This window comes from Panthera tigris, chromosome E2 (genome assembly GCF_018350195.1).
Source record: "Panthera tigris isolate Pti1 chromosome E2, P.tigris_Pti1_mat1.1, whole genome shotgun sequence".
Lineage (NCBI taxonomy): Eukaryota > Metazoa > Chordata > Mammalia > Carnivora > Felidae > Panthera > Panthera tigris.
In genome coordinates this window covers 388,496-407,081 of record NC_056674.1, presented here as the reverse complement: position 1 = coordinate 407,081, position 18,586 = coordinate 388,496, and the positions used below count along the sequence as shown (strand labels likewise).

General features: G+C 43.9%; 1 protein-coding gene and 1 long non-coding RNA gene across 10 annotated transcripts in view; one reads left to right on the top strand and one right to left on the bottom strand.

The window, feature by feature from the left end:
* Positions 1-228: 228 nt before the first annotated feature.
* Positions 229-15,307, bottom strand: LOC102966784. 4 transcript variants are annotated; one of them, XR_006212008.1, is made up of 4 exons: positions 15,215-15,307; positions 12,506-12,587; positions 9,383-9,497; positions 229-743 (listed from the first exon to the last, which is right to left on the bottom strand). It is a non-coding gene; the product is annotated as an uncharacterized LOC102966784 (long non-coding RNA). The 4 variants fall into 4 exon arrangements; XR_006212009.1 differs by lacking the exon at positions 229-743 and adding an exon at positions 7,042-7,340 and having other exon boundaries at positions 9,383-9,626; XR_006212007.1 differs by lacking the exon at positions 229-743 and adding an exon at positions 7,042-7,340.
* The window catches only part of ZNF274 (zinc finger protein 274), a 30,057-nt gene continuing 26,691 nt past the window's right edge, over positions 15,221-18,586 (top strand). The window contains exons 1-5 of one of the 6 annotated variants that reach the window (XM_042969866.1): positions 15,221-15,576; positions 16,063-16,136; positions 16,754-16,793; positions 16,896-17,022; positions 17,785-17,880. In XM_042969866.1, the coding sequence (XP_042825800.1) occupies positions 16,989-17,022; positions 17,785-17,880 (130 nt within the window). In that variant the 5' untranslated portion in view covers positions 15,221-15,576; positions 16,063-16,136; positions 16,754-16,793; positions 16,896-16,988. Of the gene's footprint in view, positions 15,858-16,062; positions 16,137-16,753; positions 17,881-18,586 lie in introns of those variants that run through there. The other 5 variants (XM_042969863.1, XM_042969862.1, XM_042969864.1 and 2 more) reach the window with 5 other exon arrangements.

The following is an 18,586-nucleotide window of genomic DNA, read 5'->3' as shown; positions in this document are numbered from 1 at the left end:
CTGGGTGGCTCAGTTGGTTAAGTATCTGACTTCGGCTCAGATCATGATCTCGTGGTTCGTGGGTTCGAGCCCCTCATTGGGCTCTGTGCTGACAACTCAAAGCCTGGAACCTGCTTCAGATGATCTGTCTCCCTCTCTCTCTCTGCCCCTTTCCCACTTCCGCTGTCTCCCTCTCTCAAGAATAAATATTTTAAAACTTTTCAAAAATAATTTTCAAATGTTTAGTAAAAAGAGAAAAATAGGAAGGGAATTGCCCAAGGGACTCCCTGGGGAGGACTGCGGGGACTCTAATTGTCCTCACATCTACCTCTTCAGGCAATGCCTCCCACCTACAGCACATCACAGGCGGTTGCTGTCTGGCAGGTGGCTTATGCTCTGCCTCTGGTGTATTGGTGCGGATGTGGGTACCTGACCGCGGTTAGGCCCTTTGCAGTCCTCCTCCAGGATGATGTGGTCAGGAACACGGAAGCCGGCAGATAGACAAGCTGGGACTCATGGATGGTGATGTTATCCTCACAAAGACTATAAGCTCTGGCAGAAGAAGGCAGGAGCTACGTTTTTTGTAGCAAAGTTCTTCGATGCTTTCTTGGATTCCAGAACAAATTTTCTTGTTTTCCACAACTGCTTACAGTAAGTTATTACTAGCAACAATGGAACAAGTCTTGAAACATGATCTCCGTGAAGATTTTAGCATACTTACTTTCATTAGTTGTTTTCTTCTCCTTGTGCTTTTTTCTTTTGTCCTAGTTAAGATCATACCATATAGAATTTTTTTAACCTTATATCAAGATTAAAAACAATGACCATTTCTGTTTTGACCAAAAGCCACTGATAACTGAGAATATGTATCGGTCAGTTATTACCATAAGAAAACTGTGCAACAAGTCGCCCTTAAAATTCAGTGGCTTAAAACAACATTTCATTTCATTTTTGTTTTTAATGTTTACTTATTTTTTATTTTTTATTTTTTTTGAGAGAGAGAGACAGCGTGCAAGCAGGGGAGGGGCAGAGAGAAAGGGAAACACAGAATCCGAAGCAGGCTCCAGGCTCTGTGCTGTCAGCACAGAGCCCGACGCAGGGTTTCAACTCATAAGCCATGAGATCATGACCTGAGCTGAAGTTGGGTGCTGAACCGACTGAGCCACACAGGTACTCCAACAAAGTCATTTCTTCTGGCACAATATGCCCACAGGTCAACTGGGGGTTTGCTGAGCTAGGCTGGGTTTAGCTGGCCTTCAGAATGATCATCTTGTTCTTGTCATGACAATGGCAGAGGCACAAAAGGGTAAGTCCAGCCACATTAGCACATTCTATACCTCTACTCACATCATACCTGTTAATCTCCTATTTGCCAAAGCAAGTCTCGTGCCTTAGTCCCAAGTCAGGGGCAAGGAGATATAGTGTATATTAGTTATATACTATATAACTAATATATAGTTATATATTATTTATATATTATATATATGTATATAATATATAAATTTTACACTTGGGGTAAAAATTACCCCAAAATATAATGGCTTAGAATAAGAGTAGCAAGCTTTTTCTATAAAGAGCCAGATAGTAAATATTTTAATTTTTTAATGTTTATTTGTGAGACAGAGAGAGACAGAGCATGAGTGGGGGAGGACCAGAGAGAAAGGGGGTCACAGAATCCAAAGCAGGCTCCAGGCTCTGAGCTGTCAGCCCAGAGCCCAATGCGGGGCTCGAACCCAGGAACTGTGAGATCATGACATGAGCAGAAGTCAGACACTTAACCGACCAAGCCACCCAGGCACCCCGATAGTAAATATTTTAGATTTGGTGGGCCACATGGTCTCTGTTGCAGCTACTCAATGCTGCTTTTATTGTAGACAATAAGTAATGAATGGACATGACTGTGTTCCCATGAAGCTCTAGGGATAGTGATATTTGAATTTGACATTTTCACATGGCATACAATACAATTCTTTTGATTTTTTTAGCCATTTAAAAATGGAAAAACTGTTCTGTCTGTGAGCCATCCAAAACCAAACCAAAACAAAAAAGACAGCTAACTAGATTAGGCCTGGAGGCTGTAGTTTGCTGACTCCTTGCTTAAAACAACAAACATTTGATATCCTCACAGTCTCTGTAGGTCAAGAAATTAGGAGCAGCTTAACTGTTCTTTCTCAGGGTCTCTCATGAGGCTGTAATCGAGATATTATTCGGGGCGATGGTCATTGGTCATATGAAGCCTAATAGCAATAGAGGGTACATTTACACGTTTTTCTATGTAGTTGTTGGCAAGAGGCCTCAGTTTCTCCTTGAGCCTCTCTCCACATGGTTACTTCACTGTCCTCCTAACATGACATCTGGCTTCCTCCAGAATGAGAAGAGATAAAGAAACAATAAAGACTAAAGCAGTGTCTTTTATAATCTGCTCTTAGAAGGGATGTACCACCAGGGGCGCCTGGGTGGTGCAGTCGGTTAAGCATCCGACTTCAGCCAGGTCAGGATCTCGCGGTCTGTGAGTTCGAGCCCCACATCAGGCTCTGGGCTGATGGCTCGGAGCCTGGAGCCTGTTTCCGATTCTGTGTCTCCCTCTCTCTCTGCCCCTCCCCAGTTCATGCTCTGTCTCTCTCTGTCCCAAAAATAAAATAAAAAACGTTGAAAAAAAAAAAAAAAAAAAAGAAGGGATGTACCATCACTTCTGCCACATTCTGTGAGTCACACATACCAATCCCAGCACAGTGTGGAAGGAGGGAACCAGAGGAAAGTGTGAATTCCAGGAGTGGGGAATCACCAGAGGCCATCTTGGAAGCTGCCTACCACACCAGCATCTATTTATTTTCCTTCTACTTGATCTGTTGTGAAACCTGGTCTGTGGGACTGTAAAGTTTTCCATGGTCTAGATTTTGTTGATCAGATCCTTATGGTGCAATTTAGGATGTTTTCCATCATCTATGTTCCCTGAAGTTTGCAGGCCAGGCTTCTTTCTTGCCTAGAGTCATTCCTGCCTTGGTATTTTTGGTTTACACTGCACTCATGACCTGGTGTCTCCATGTTTCTCCTCCTCCCAACAAGATTGCTTGCGGCCTGCAGTGTCCCTTGGATGAGTCTTCCCTAAGGACTGTAGGCTATAGGCAGCTCTTATGTCTCTCGGTTGAACACCCAAATAATTTAGTAAGGAGAAAAGTGGAAGCCCAAGGCTTCCCAGTGAGCCCAGGTCACCATGCTGGAGAGATTAGAGTTCAAGACCAGTGGAACCATAGAGTGTCAAAAATGATGTTCCTGGGGCATAGGAAGATTACTCTGTATCAGGGTGAGTCACAGAGCAAAGACTAAAGATAGAAGATTAAGATTGCTTCAGTAATCCAAGTATGAGGTACTAGGGTCCAGACTCTTCCTTCATAGTTCCTTTTAAGTCCATCACCTCTGTTTATTTATCAACTCTATTCAGTTCCTACTCCATACCAGGCAGCTGTTGGGCCAGGGGCTGAATATTCTCTGAAGAATCTACCTTGTATACAAGTCGTCATCATATATCATAAGCATGGCAAGTGAAAAGAGCAAGAAATTATGAGGGAACAAAGGAGAAGGTGCCTTAGATCATATGGACTATCTTAGTTTCCTGTTGCTGCTGTAACGAATTACCACAAACCTAGTGGTTTAAAATAATACAGATTTATTATCTTATAGTTCTGGAAGTCAGAAGTCTAAAATGGTATTCCTTCTGGAGACTCTAGGGGAGAATCCATTTCCTTGCCTTGTCCAGCTTCTAGAAGACACATTGTGTGCTTCATGACCTTAAATCACTCCAATCTCTGATTCTGTCATCAAAAATCTTCTGATTTTGACTCTCCTGCATTCCTCTTACAATTTTGAGGATCTTGTGATTACACTGGGCCCACCCACATGATCCAAGATAAACTATCCATCTCAAAATCCTTAACTTAATCACATCTGCAAAGTCCCTTAGGCTACATGAGGTAACATGTTCTCAGGTTCTGCAGATTAGTACATAGACGTCTTTGGGGGACTGTTACTGAATTCACCACACAGCTCAAGAAAGCCTCTCTGATGAAGTCAACTTTAATCTGAACTCTCAGGTGTGAGAAGGAGCCAGTATATAATGACTTGGGGAAGAGCATTTTAGCAAAAGGAGAAGTGCTAGCAAAGGCTCTGAAGTGGGAAGAATCTGGTGCAATCAAGAAACTGATGGCAGGCAGTGAGGCCAGAATGGATGGGTGAGGGAAAAGAGCAGAAGGACAAGAGTCAGATGCAATGAGGCTCAGATGTTCCAGGTCTTGTGGACACTAATTAGGAGTTTGAGCTTCCTTCTAAATGCAATGGAAGTCACCTGGGTTGAGGTTACCCTGGAGAGATAAAATTAGATTTATATCATTAGAAATTCATACTATGCTGTGTAGGAAAGATCTTCAGACATTCTGTCACTAACTTTGGAAATTTAGAAGCTGGGGTTTAATGATCTTGACTTGGAAGTCATCCACATACTGGTCAAGAGTGAAGTGGTGAGGAGTCTGAATGACCTCAAACAACTGGCCAATAAATAGTCTTGGCTTTCCCGTGCAGATGCTGGGACTAAAAGAATAAACAAATAGATATGGTATTTGCCTGTATGTATCTGTCTTCATAGTGGAGGTGGATATTCTAGAAAAATATATAAATAGCTAAGAGCGCCATTAAGTTCAAGTAGAAAAATGACAAAATCCGATTTATATTTTTGAAAGATTTTGCCGGATGAGTGTTGGGACAGAAGTAAAAACAAGATGGGATGACAGAGCTCTACTGCAGTAGTTAAACTAACAAGTGCAGTGACTCGGAGTAGGAGGAGGCTATGGAAATGAAAAGGAGAGCAATTCAATGTATACTTAAGGTGGACTCAAAAGTTGGTGGCTGATTCAAAATAGAGGGTGGAGGGGTCCATGGCTGCTCACACAAGCAACTGGAATGGTGATGTTGTCCATTAGTAGAGAAAGGCTAGGATAAGAGCAAGTGGTGGGTGTGGGATTAGTATTCAATTTTGACAGGCTATGGTTGTAGAATAGAGATGCCCAACAGGCCGTTGAATGTGTTCAATGCTCAGAAAAGAATCTGGGATGAACCTATAGAAGTATGATTTATCAACATTAAAAATAGTGTTTGAGGGGCGCCTGGGTGGCTCAGTTAAATGTCCAACTCTCTGATTTTGGCTCAGATCATGATATCACAGTTTGTGAGTGATACAGTACATCAGTACATCAGTACATCAGTACAGAGCCTACATCAGTACAGAGCCTGCTTGGGATTCTTTCTCTCCCTCTCTCTCAAAATAAATAAACATTTTTATAAAATGGTGTTCGAATACGGGAGAATGAAAGAGCTCACACTGGCAGGAGACAAAGAAAAGGGCTCAGGACAGGTCCTCAAAGAATTGGGGTCCAAAAGAGCTCTGGAAAAGGAGAGGGAGGAGTGATCAATAGCCAAGATTGACCTATCTTCCCATCAGCCACCTCAAGTAGTTGGGCTCATTCTCTCTCACAGGTCAGTCACTCTTTGAAAGGCAGATTTGAAAAAAAATCCACATGCTTCCAATGTGCTTCTTCACTTAATCTCACCATTTTATCTCCAGAAGTTTTTCTCTAAGCACTTAAAACTATCTTTTTCAGATTGGGAAAGTAGACTCAAAAGTGAAGAGTGAACCAGAAAGCAGAATATTTCTCGTAGAAGCATATGCTGTCCTGAAAATAGAAAGATTCACAAGAGATAAACTGTATCCTTCCATATTTGTCAAAGACCAGGAATATAAGCCCACTTAACGAAGCAGCAGGAAAACCAAGGAAGATGGGTGGAACATATCAGGAAACAATGATTCAGGGCAGAGGCTGTAAGAATAGTGAATTTGGGGGAAAAGTTAATTAGAATGCAATCGTTCTTCCACTATGCAATGACATCAGAGAGGTCATACTTAAGAAAAATCATATAAATGTAATGAATGTAGAGAAGTTTGAACAGAGCTCAACCCTTTTAACTTTGAGAAAACCCACTCAGGGGACAAACTTTACAAATGTGTTGAGTGTGGGAGAGTCTTCACTGATAAGTATTGCCTTTCATTGGTTTCAGAACTCATAGAAGATAAAAACCATATAAATGTATAAAATACAAATTATTCCTTACTCAGTATGAAAGAATTTATACTTAAGAGAAACATTATATTTGCAGTGAATTCAGGAAATAATTTTTCTTTAGTTTATTTTTTTTAATTTTTTAATGTTTATTTATTTTTGAGAGAGAGACAGAGTGTGAGTTGGGGAGGAGCAGAGAGAGAGGGAGACACAGAATCTGAAGCAGGCTCCAGGATCTGAGCTGTCAGCACAGAGCCCGATGCAGGACTCGAACCCACGAACCATGAGATCGTGACCTGAGCTGAAGTCGGATGCTTACCAACTGAGCCACCCAGGTGCCCCAGGAAATAATTTTTCAAAGAGGGACTGTTTCACACTACACCTAAGAATTTATAAAGAAGGGAAACACTACAATGCAATTATTCAAGGAAAGTTTCATGCTTTTCTCCTTCCTTACTTGACATCACAGAATGTACACTGAAGAGAAACCTATGGATGTACTCATTGTGCGGAAGGCTTTAAGCATAACTCAGCAATGGGGCACCTTGGTGACTCAGTCAGTTGAGCTTCTGACTTCGGCTCAGGTCATGATCTCATGGTTCATGGGTTCGAGCCCCGCATGGGGCTCTCTGGGGTCAGCATGGAGCCCATTTTAGATCTTCTGCCCCCTCTCTCTCTGCACCTCCCCTACTTGTTTGTGCTCTCTGTCTCTCAAAAATAAATAAATGTTTTTAAAAATTAAAAAATTAATTAATAAACATGGCTCAGTACTCATGTTGCTACATAAGAGAACTCATACTGGGAAAAACCCCTATATATGTAATCAGCATGCAAGAGCCTTCAGGAGGTGTTCCTACTATATTCAACGCAAGAGGACTCATACTACAGAACACTGTGAATGGAGTCAATGTTGGCAGGCTTTCAACTATGGTTATCATCTTATTACCTTATTTGACACTGGGAAATTCACATAGATTTGAGAAACTTATTGAATGTAATTAATATGGAAAAGCTATTAGTTGAAATTCCATTTTATTTGACATCAGAAATCACAAAGGAGGCAGAATACACAAGGTATATTTGACCCATAAACAGGTGACTGCATGTAATAAGACTTTGCACTTGTGGTTCACTACAGTCATGGATAAGCAGTTATAAGCAGTTGTGTTCTACATATCTCCTTGATTTGCCATAGAAACACCATTTAATGGGACTCAGGGTCTAGGCATGATGGAAAACGTCTCATAGGGATGACTGCCACAAACAATAAAATGTAAAGGTTATAACAATACCATATCTATCTTCTTACATCCTATATAAATTAGAGAACCATCAAATTTGAGGTGTCATGCAAAGATCACTTTTAGTATCATGGGGATCAATATATGCATAATTTTATAGTATTCTTGGGGAGAACTGAAGAATAGGTCATCGAATTTTTCCCCTGCATAATCCAAATGCCATCACTTCAAACAAATCAGAGAGCTTTATACTAACTCACCAATATTTCACAAACGGCATTCTACTATTAACTTTAAGAAAGGTATCATAAAGAGTAGTGTGCATCTTCACACTTCTAGGGGCATAGTCAGGATACAGGAAGGATTAAAAAAGACATACCCTAATCTGGTGGAATGTCCACACTCCACGGATCATCCACATCTCACAAACTTCAACTAAAATACCTTTAAAAGTTGGGATCGGGAGGAAACCTCACCCATAGCTGCCCAAAAGGGTATCTGGCGTGTTCTTGGGGAAAAGATGAAGAGGAAGGTCCCACACATTAATTCTGAAGACCTTCCCCTCCCTCCCCCTTTATAAGAATCTTTTGAAATGCTGGCTTCCCTCCTAGACCCAAGGAAGAGATCCTGCTCCTCTAATACTCCATGGAATACCACCTTTCCTTTCCAGCACAACCATCAAATCCTCTTCCAGGATCCCCATCTCCTTGCTGTCCCCTGGATGTTGAAACTTCGTTAAGTTCTAGATCTCTGCTTCTAGTAGCAAGCCCAGAAAATTCCAGTATAAACTGCTCTCAGATTTGGCACGTGGCCTTATCACTCAACTTGAGAGGCCTATGTGGCAGAGGGGCCTCACCTAAGAAGACTTTTTTGACAACCTCTATTGCTGTGTCACCCTCCTCATTGTCGAGAGCCCATCTCCCTCTACAGATGCCAAAACGTCAGCCACTCTCTTTAACAGCTTTTCTCACAGACAGGATATAGACACAAGTGTCAATCCTGGCCAATGGGGTTTGAGGAAGTCTATGAGAAAAAGGGCTTCTGGGGGAAAGATTTTATCCCTTCTCTGTGCTACAAAGAGTAATGGCTCCCCCAAATGCGCATATCCTAATGCCTGGAAACTGTGAATGTGTTATTTTACAGGGCAAAAGGGACTTCACAAATGTAATTAAGTTAAGGATCTTGACATGGGGAGATCATCCTGGATTACATGTAGTGGGCCCAATGTCATCACAATCATCCTTGCTTAAGAGGAGGCAGGAGAAGCAGAGTCCAAGAAAGCAATGTGATTATTGAAGCAGAGGTCAGAGTCAGAGGGAGACTTGAAAATGGCATGCTGCTGACTTTAGTGTTGGAGGAAGAGACCATGGGCCAAGGAATGCAGGCAGTCTCTAGCAGCTGGAAAGGACAAGGAAATGGATTCTCCCCTAGAGAATCTCCTCTAGAAGGAATGCAGCTCTGCCAACATCTTGATTTTAGCCCATTAACCCATTTGACCTTCTGACCTCCAGAGCTGTGAGATGAGAAATTTGTGTTGTTTTAGGTCACAAAGCATGTGGTAATTTGTTACAGTGGTACAGGAAACAAATACACTCCCTGATGCCAATATCTTCAGCCGAATGTTGCATGGCTTCATGTAATGTGTGGAACTGTGACAACCACTTTAAGACCATGAGGACACAAGCTTTAGGAATAACCAAGGCAATACACTAAGGGAGGCAATACACTAAGAAAAGATGGACAGTACCTGGCTAAGGGTGAGAGTCGAGCCCAGGAACCATCCCTGGAAGCCCTCTGCCTCTGGATTTCATGCAATATCAGATAATGAATGGTGACATATTCTGTCACTTGGGGGAAACCAAACCAAACCAAACCAAAGCAAACCAAAGCAAACCAAACCAAACCAAACTTCTTACACTACAACCCTTTCTTGCTCCCAACTAGCTTCTGCTTTCAAGTCTCTTGCTTAGTCACGCTGAGCTACTATTTAGGGACTCCTAGAAGTAGCCATCACAGGTAACCAAATTCTGCAGGCTCAGGCTGACCCTTGCTCACCTGATTTAGAGCCAATCCTCTGGAGGTGGACAACCCACAAAGAGCAGAGATCCACCGCAATCAGCAGGAAGGGCCAAGTTAACTCAGCAGCAATCTCCAAGGCACAGGCAAGGGGCTGCAGAGAAGGCAGCGAGACATTTCAGATATCCAAGGGTATGATGTAAAAATGCAGAGTGGGACCCAGGGGAGGTGGTAGCTTCATCAAATTACACATGCAGATATGGGTAGTCTTCCCCTCATGTCCCTGTTTATAGAAGGTGACATAAGTGTTTGAAATGAAGCACACACCTCTACCTAAAAAACTTGTGCCAACTTGCTGAACCATAAAATGAGTCCTCTATCACCACCATAAAAAAGTTCTGTGGCTATAACCGTATGCTATGGATGGCTTTGAAGTCTAAATTTTTTTTTTAATTTTAAAATATTTATTTATTTTTGAGAGACAGAGCGTGAGCAGGGGAGGGGAAGAGAGAGAGGGAGACACAGAATCTGAAGCAGCTCCAGGCTCTAAGCAGTCAGCGCAGAGCCCAAGGTGGGGCTCAAACCCACAAATGGTGAGATCATGCCCTGAGCTGAAGTTGGACGCTTAACTGACTGAGCCACCCAGGCACCCCTGAAGTCTAAATTTATTGACAAAAAAACAAAGAATGTTTTTGAAGTAATAGTTTCTGGGAATATTTCTCCTTGAGAGGAATTTGATTCCATATTGATTGTTCTTATGAAAAACTACAGTCAGTTCCTTCTCCTACATTTTGAGAAAGAAGGAAATACAGAGTAAAGTGTGAGGCCAGTATTCCAAAAGGCCCTGCTGTAATCCTGTTTACTATTGCATTGAGCCTAGTGATGATTTGGGATTTAACAATTGGCCTTCCTATCCTGCAACATGATAAGCATTTTTATTTATGCAAATTTAATTGTAACTCTTTCCAGAAACTTATCTTCATATAGGTGGCCTGCATTTCCCAACAAATTAATCCCAGACACTTCATGTTTTTATGATTCTACTGTGACAGAAACCTTTCAATATACTTGTTAGGGTTATAGAGATTTTGTGTGTATGTGTGTGTTGATTTATGTGTCTTTATTTATTACTCTGCCTGGTTTATTGCAATCTCATTGATTTTTTAAATTTTCCAGTTGAGTTTTTTTTAGGTGTGCTAACACTATCTGTTAATAAGTGCATCTATTTCCTTTTCCAATAGTTACAGCAGTTAGATCTGTTTCATATCTTATTTGTGGTAACATAAATATCCAGGGATTTTTAATAAGTTTTTAATGTTTATTTATTTTTGAGAGAGAGAGAGAGAGAGAGAGAGAGCGAGCAGAGGAGGCAGGGGCAGCGGATCCAAAGTGGGCTCGGTGCTGACAGGAGACAGCCTGATGTGGGGCTGAAACTCACGAACTGTGAGATCATGACCTGAGCCAAAGTCAGATGTTCAACTGATTGAGCCACTCAGGTGCCCCATTTTTAATTTAAGCTTGTTAAGAGCTGATATCCTTCTTTCATCTTGGATATATATATCCGTTCATGGTTGTTGAACAGAGGAAGAATGGAGAGAGACTCAAGAAGAAAGATTGGAGTTTGTAACGGCCCCTCAGATCAGTTTGATGCTTCAAACATAATACTGGATGAAAACATTAACTAGAACTATACAATAAACAATATAACTCTAAGAGAAACATCTAGTGAAATGTCTTTCTGGGGAGGCGGTTGATGTTGCTGAAGCCAAGCAGCTGGGAACGTTATCTTTGATGTTGGGGAGAACAGGCAAAGAATAAATGTTTAGCAGTAATAAATAGATCCAAAGGTGTATTTTCTGGGAAACAGTTATTACTAATAATTTAATAAATTATTACTAATAATTTATAGGTAAAATGCTAATTTATTTCTGCTTCTCCAACTTGAAGTTCTCAAGGTCTGAGGAGTTCTGAGAAGTCTCCTAGAGACCCATGGGTTTTTTGTTTTGGTTTGGGTGGGGTTTTTTTGCTTGGTTTTTTGTTTTTAAGTAGGCTCCATGGCCAACAAGGGGCTTGAACTCTCAACCCTGAGATCAAGAATCACATACTCTATCACTGAGCCAGCTGAACACACCTATCTGTTTTAAAGACAAAAAGGTTGACCTTTCTTTTCTTATTTTTTTAAATTTTTTTAAGGTTTATTTACTTATTTATTTATTTATTTTTAAGAGAGAGAGAGTGGGGGAGGGGAAGAGAGAGATTGACAATCTGAAGCAGGCTCTAGGCTCTGAGCTGTCAGCACAGAGCCCAACGCAGGCCCGAACTTGTGAACAGCTAGATCATGATTTGAGTCGAAGTCAGCTGCGTAACCAACGGAGCCACCCAGGTGCCCCACTTTTCTTCCTTTTTGAAATGACTTTTAAATGTGTGTTCCCCTCACATGAAACAATCTGAGATGCTCTGTACGGTGAAAGAATAGACAATGGTGAGTGGAGATCAAATTAGGTCCATGATTCAGTCTTATGGCACGTTTAAGACTCCATTGAGTGCCACCAGCTGCCATAGTGATTTTGCCAATATACAGTTTTATATCTCTTATTTTTAGTCCTATGTTAAATCAGTAGTGGAATATTAAAGAAAGTATATGGAAGAATGTTAATATATTGCAACAATTTAGTATCTCAATAAACATGTCTTTGACTATATGGAGTATATTGAGAGGAAAAGTACAAATTAAGCTTTGCAATTGAATGGGGGCACCTGAGTGGCTCAGGTCATGATCTCGCAGTCCATGGGTTCGAGCCCCATGTTGGGCTTTGTGCTGACAGCTTGGAGCCTGGATCATTCTTCGGATTCTGTGTCTCCCTCTCTCTCTGTCCCTCCCCCACTCGTTCTCTCTCTCTCTCAAAAATAAACATTAAAAAAAATTTTAACTTTGCAATTGAATGAAACAAGTATTGCTAATCTAGCCATTTTTACATATGATCCACAATGCCTTTTCTGCAACTCTAAATTCCAAAAGCTTTTGTAATGAAGTTTCTTCCTCTATTATGTATCTGCCAAATTTACAATAACAAGGCTATTTACACATTTTCTCCAACCTAGTGTGACTTTTCATGTATTCTGCTCCTGCTCAAGATGTTACATAGTATGTGACATACGTACCTTACTATCCTGTTAAGATCCAAACACTTGTGAATTCCAAAACAGTTCTGGCCCTGAAGGTTTTGAATAAGGGATTGGGGCCCTGTATGAAAACAGGATACATGACATTTTTTATATTTTACTTGCATAATAGTTATTATTTGTTCAGAAATGCTTTAACATAATCACAGTAAACTAAGTAGCATGCTTAATTTGCTAAGTGGGAAAAAGAGCACAGAATTTATTGTTAAAAGTTATATTTATTTATTTAAAAAAAATTTTTTTTTATTTTTGAGATAGAGCATGAGCAGGGAAGGGGCAGAGAGAGAGGGAGACACAGAATCTGAAGCAGGCTCCAGGCTCTGAGCTGTCAGCACAGAGCCTGACGCGGGGCTCGAACTCACACACTGAGAGATCATGACCTGAGCCAAAGTCGGACGCTCAACCGACTGAGCCACCCAGGCGCCCAAGTTATATTTATTTTTTAATGTTTATTTATTGTTGAGAGAGACAGGACAAGCAGGGGAGGGGCCAAGAGAGGGGGACAGAGGATCTGAAGTGGGTTCTGCACTGAGGCCAGCGAGCCCCATGTGGGGCTTGATGTGGGGTTTACCACCTAAGCTGAAGTCAGATGCTCAACTGACTGAACCATCCAGGTGCCCCATTAAAAGCTGTATTTAAAGTGGCTTTCATGAATAAGTCTCCAATAATATATTTATTGAAAATCACCTTTTAACTGAAAATCATGTTTTTATCCCATACCATATAAACAGAAATTGACAGAACTTCCAAGGGGACTTGCTTCCTTAAGATGTTAACGTCCTTCATCAAACTGGATGATGAACCATGATAAGCATCCCCAGTCACATCCAACACAAAGCAAAAATAACATGACTAATTAATGTGGCTCTGTCACACTACCTAGGGCTATAACATAGATTTTTTTTTAAGTCAAAATATGGAAAAGGAAGAAGCCAAATTACTTACAGAATGGAGATTGTATTTTCTCTACAATAGCCACAAGAAAATCCAAGGAAATACTCTTAGTATAAAAGACTTCTTCTCAGTTTCTGAGTAAATACTAATAAAAGTCAAGACTGTCTTATTGCAACAAATATGATGAACAATGTGCAGCTGGCAGGTAGATGCTCTCCACAGTAACAATAAAAATTAACAACTCCTGGGCGCACCTGAGTGGCTCAGTCCATTAAGCATCCAACTCTTGATTTCAGCTCAGGTCATGATCCCAGGATTGTGTAATCGAGCTCTGTGATGGGCTCTGCACACATTGTGGAGCCTGCTTAAGATATTTCTCTCTCTCTCTCAACAAATAAATAAATAACAACGCCTGGAACAAGTTTGGCAGGCTGTGGACAGGATGACCCAAAGGGAGGCATAGGGTTGCTAAAACCTGCTGGGAAATTCCAAGAGGAGAATCCATGAAGTCTGGGGCCCAAGAAAATTAGGAGAGCCCCAAGAACATCAAAGCCTGGACCCTGAAGAAGTCAAGACCACAGTAGGCCCTGGGACCTGACCAAGATGAGAAAACACCAGATACTGGACTCTGAGGAAGATAAGAGACTACTTAGTCCTTGGCCCCCAGGGAAGACGAGCACACACCAGATCATGGGCAGAAACAAGTCTTCTTTCATTTCCTAGACAGGGGCACCATGGCTCCCAGAAGAGGACACTGTGCAGAGGATCCTACCCATCCCACTCCTCCTCCCTAAGATTCTTTGCTTACCCAAACTTTAGTCAGACTCCCCTGAACCCTCTCCCCAACAACCTTCCATGTACTTCCTTGTAGAATCCAGTTTTAGCAAGAATCCTGTCAGTTTAATAAGAATTCTCTATCCTTGAAAACTGATCAAACTTCATCCCCACGACTGCCCCCAGGTGGTATCAGATCACCTAGGCCTGCCTTCAGCAATAATCTTATTAGGTTGGTACGGCCAAAAGCCGCCGGACTGTGTATTTATCAGCTAACACCCCCAACTCCAACTTGTTTAGTTATAAATCCCCACTTGATCTGCTGGTATTCAGAATTGAGCCCAAGTCTATACTGGAGTGTGTCTTCCCCTGTAGCTACATTATGGTGAATAAAATTTATTTCCACCGTTTTAGCTTACGTCTAGCTCTGGTTTTCTTTCACAACCTACCCCCACACCCGTTCCTAGGGTACAGTTAACCCTGCCTTTCTACACACAACTTGAGTGGACATTTAAGCCTGACCCTTCTCCCCTGCCTACAACCGGAGGACACAGAGCCGCACCACCTGCACCTTCGGGGCAGGCCCGCCCTCCTTTCCTCTCAGGACCCAGGCCGTCTCCAGCACATTTCCGGCCCTCCCTCCCCCTCCTACCTTCTTCCTCCCCCTCCTGCCCTTCTTCCTCCCCTTATACGAGGATCCGCATTTAGCACCGCCCCCACTAACTTCCGTCCTTCCTACCACAGCCTCCTCCCGGTATTTGGGTGGACTTTAGCTCCTCCCCCCTCCTACCCGCTCTCCGCCCGCTCCTCCTCCTCTCCCCGAGCTTGGCTGGACGTTAGCTCCGCCCTCTGTACGCTTCCCTCCCACGCTGTTCCTGCCCTTCCTTCCTTCACGTTGGGTAGGAATAGCAGCCCCAACCCTCTACGCTTCAGGCCCTGCCCGCTCTTCCTCCTCCGCCAAGGAATGTAGTAATCCTTCCCGCCATTCCTCCACCCAACTTTAATCTACTTCCGGCCCACCCTCTCTGCTCTCCGTCCCTTCCCCAACTTCCGGTCCTTCCCACGAGTGGTCGCCCTCGTGGCGGAGCACGACTCTGTTCTGGCCTGCGCCGCTGCTTGGGAACGTGTTGAGGCCCCGCGGCCTGGCGTACCCGACTCGAGCCCCCCCCCCGACCCAGCTGGACCACCAAGGGTCGCTGGCGAGTGCCCTCTTCCGGCCCGCCCAGGCTTCCCTTGCCATCCGAGATGGCCGGCCAACATGGCCGCCGCCTGGGAGAGGTCGGGCGGGCACGCCGCAGGGGTGGCTGGGAGTTGTAGTCCGGCCCTGCGCGCTGACGCATTTCGCCGCGGGCCGACGGTCGCCATTGTGCGCCGCGCACTGGGTGAGTGTGGCGCGAAATCCGCTCCCGTCGGGCGCTGTGCGGAGACATCCCGGGGCCACTCTTCGGGGTGTGCGGCCTCAGTCCCTTCCCCACCAACCTCTGGAGTCCAAGGCCGGTCTTGCCTGCCGTCTTCCTGCTGCGGGGCCGGAAGGGGCGGTGTGGTCGGGAACCCGGGGCCCAAAGGGAAGACAACTCCCTCCAGGCGTGGGGCTTAAGGTGGGCCGACCCGTTCTGGGCGCGTGCGGACTAGGGAAGGGTGTAACTTCCTCTGGGTGAGAAAGGTATGAGGACGATCTCCTCTCGACCAGGGGGAAACCGGCCCTCCAGGCGTCGGGGAGAAGGTGGAGACGACCCCTTCAGCGCGTTTTTCTAGGTGGCGGGTGGACCTGTTATTTCACATTGATGATGCCGGTTCTGGGCTAAGTAGGGGGCTCCCTTCCGCATAGACCTAACACCCCTTCCACCTCCCAAATTCGACCTTCTCAGGACTGCCCACTCCCACGAGGTACGTCGAGGAGAAGAAAGGTATGGCCTCCGGGCTTCCGACGGCCTGGTTTCGTGTGAGTAGAGGCTTCTTTGAGTTTCTGAGTCTACCCCGGGATCGGGGGGCGGGGGGGGGGGGGGCAGGGTGGTAGTGAGATGCCACCTTCCCTTGAGATGCCTTCAGGCTCCAGAGCATCTTCGGGAGGATTGAGAGACTAGCTGGGCATGAGAGACTGCTGAATGGAGGAACCGCTGGTTGCTTAGCTTTCCAAGGGAATGGTTAGAGTACAGGTCAGGTTCTGGGGGACTCTAGTTTATCCTCTGTATCGAGGATAGGTATTGACAGGTTTAAGTAGGGATTAGGTTTATATTTACATTTCAGTAGCCATTTTGGCATCAAAGCTGGAGGGGATGAGAGCTCTATCACTAGGAAAAAAACGATAGAGGAGGATGGATCCTTGACCATTGAAGGAAGTAGAAGCAGCCTAGGCGATGGACGGGAGCTGAAGGCTTGGGTGTGATGATTCAGCTCGCAGAATTCCCTAATAAGACGCATAGACGCTAATACTAGTACTGGAATGTCCAAGTTAATAAGAAATGGGAGATCTTCAGCGAATAAAGAACTCTCTCTGGCTTCACATGTCTTCCCTGCTGTGACCTGAATAGGGTCAAGCTTGGGTTTGCTCAATTTCAGACAAACGCAGAAACACACGAGACGTCGGGAATGCTTTCAGGTCATCTTGTAGACTGTGCCCTCATGTGCTGGGTCAGCCTTTCCCTTCCTGTCAGCGTGGGTGATGACAGACCCTGGCTGAACAGAAACCTGTGGGTTTTAGGAACCAGTGACCTTTGAAGATGTGACCTTGGGTTTTACTTCAGACGAATGGGGACTGCTGGACCTCGAAAAGAAGTCCCTGTACAGGGAGGTGATGTTGGAGAACTACAGGAACCTGGTCTCAGTGGGTAAGGATGGCCTCCATGTCAATAAAGATCTGCGCTTTGCAGCACGAATGTGGTGCCTCTGAAGTGTGTGTCTGCTTTGGCTCAGGCTGCAGGGATCAGAGTGCAATTGTCAAGGTCCTGGAGTCTGAGGGAGAGGGCTTTACTTTGTACCTGTAGGGAAAGGGCATCTTCACATGACTTCTAAAGCTGCCTAGTCCATCCCTCAGAGGCCTTGAGTTGCTAGGGAGGTAGGTCTATCAGGAATGTTTCCAGCTACAGTAGATGTTCATTTTTGTAACAATTCCGGAGGATGTGGGGTCAATGTCCCAACAGATCAGAAGTATCATTGAAGACTGATCCCTTCCATTTCCCAGTGCTTAGTGTGAACTTTTCCACGCTTATGTTAGTGTCTGCATGGCTGAGGCACCCAACATCATATCCATGTTCAGGGAAGAAAGAAGGCGAAGGGACAGTCCTGGCTAGTTCTCTTCTCACACCTGCCATTATTTAGCAAGAAAAAAAAAAAAGGCCCTAACGTCTCCAGCTGACAGATTTCCCTTTGTGTCTTGCTGGCCAGAACTGGGGTCCCACTGCCACTTTTATTGGCAAGGGAGTCCAGGAAGGCAAGTAATTGACAAAGGGGATGGACTGCATTATCATCACTGCTGTAGACCAGAAGTCATGCCCTTGCAGGGAAGAATTCAGGGACAGCATGTGCCACAGGAGGAATGCATTTTCTCCTGAACACAGACCCCCAAGCCCTGTCTCTTTTCCCTTGGGCAGAACATCAGCTTTCCAAGCCAGATGTGGTATCTCAGTTAGAGGAGGAGGAAGCGCTCTGGTCGGTGGAGAGAGGAATTCCTCAAGACACCTTTTCAGGTGAGACCCAGGCCCATGGGAGTCCTGGCAGGGAATGGGCTGGTTAGTCAGGGACTGGTGTCTTAGAAAACAAGGTGACAGGGGAAACCCCCAGATGGGGTGCTGTGATGACTAGCTCAGACATGCTGAATCAGACTGTTTCTTCCTCTGGTCTGAGTCAGGGGCATACTACTTGGTTTAATGAGAATTTGTTACCAGTGGCCAGTTGACTGTTAGGGGCTCCTCTGCTCTACTACTCTTCCTTCATGTGATCACCAGTAACTGGTGCGTCTGGCCAGACTTTTTTTTTATAGATGTTTTCATGTGTGTATATGAATAAGTTTATGACTTGGGGGTGTTCTACTGGATACAAACAGGCCTGTTGTATCCATTTTAACAGATGCTATGTAGTCCACATTTGATGTTTCCTCCTGTGATAGTCTTTCAGGTTGTTGCAAAAAACATTACTGCATATTTTTTGTTGTTGCATATTCAAGTTGGGGTGTTTTTTGTTTTTGTTTTTGCAGGTAGGATTTCTTAAAATAGAATTTTAGAATCAACCAAGATAAAAGCTAAAAATCTGGTAGCAACAGATTGCTCTCTAAAAAATACATATAGCTGCTCAATTACATGAAAGCTTTTTCCCCTTCATTGCCAGCGATTTTTAATGATCTTTTTTAAGGTTGGCAGATCTGATACTATGTTCAGTTTGTTGACATTTCCCTCA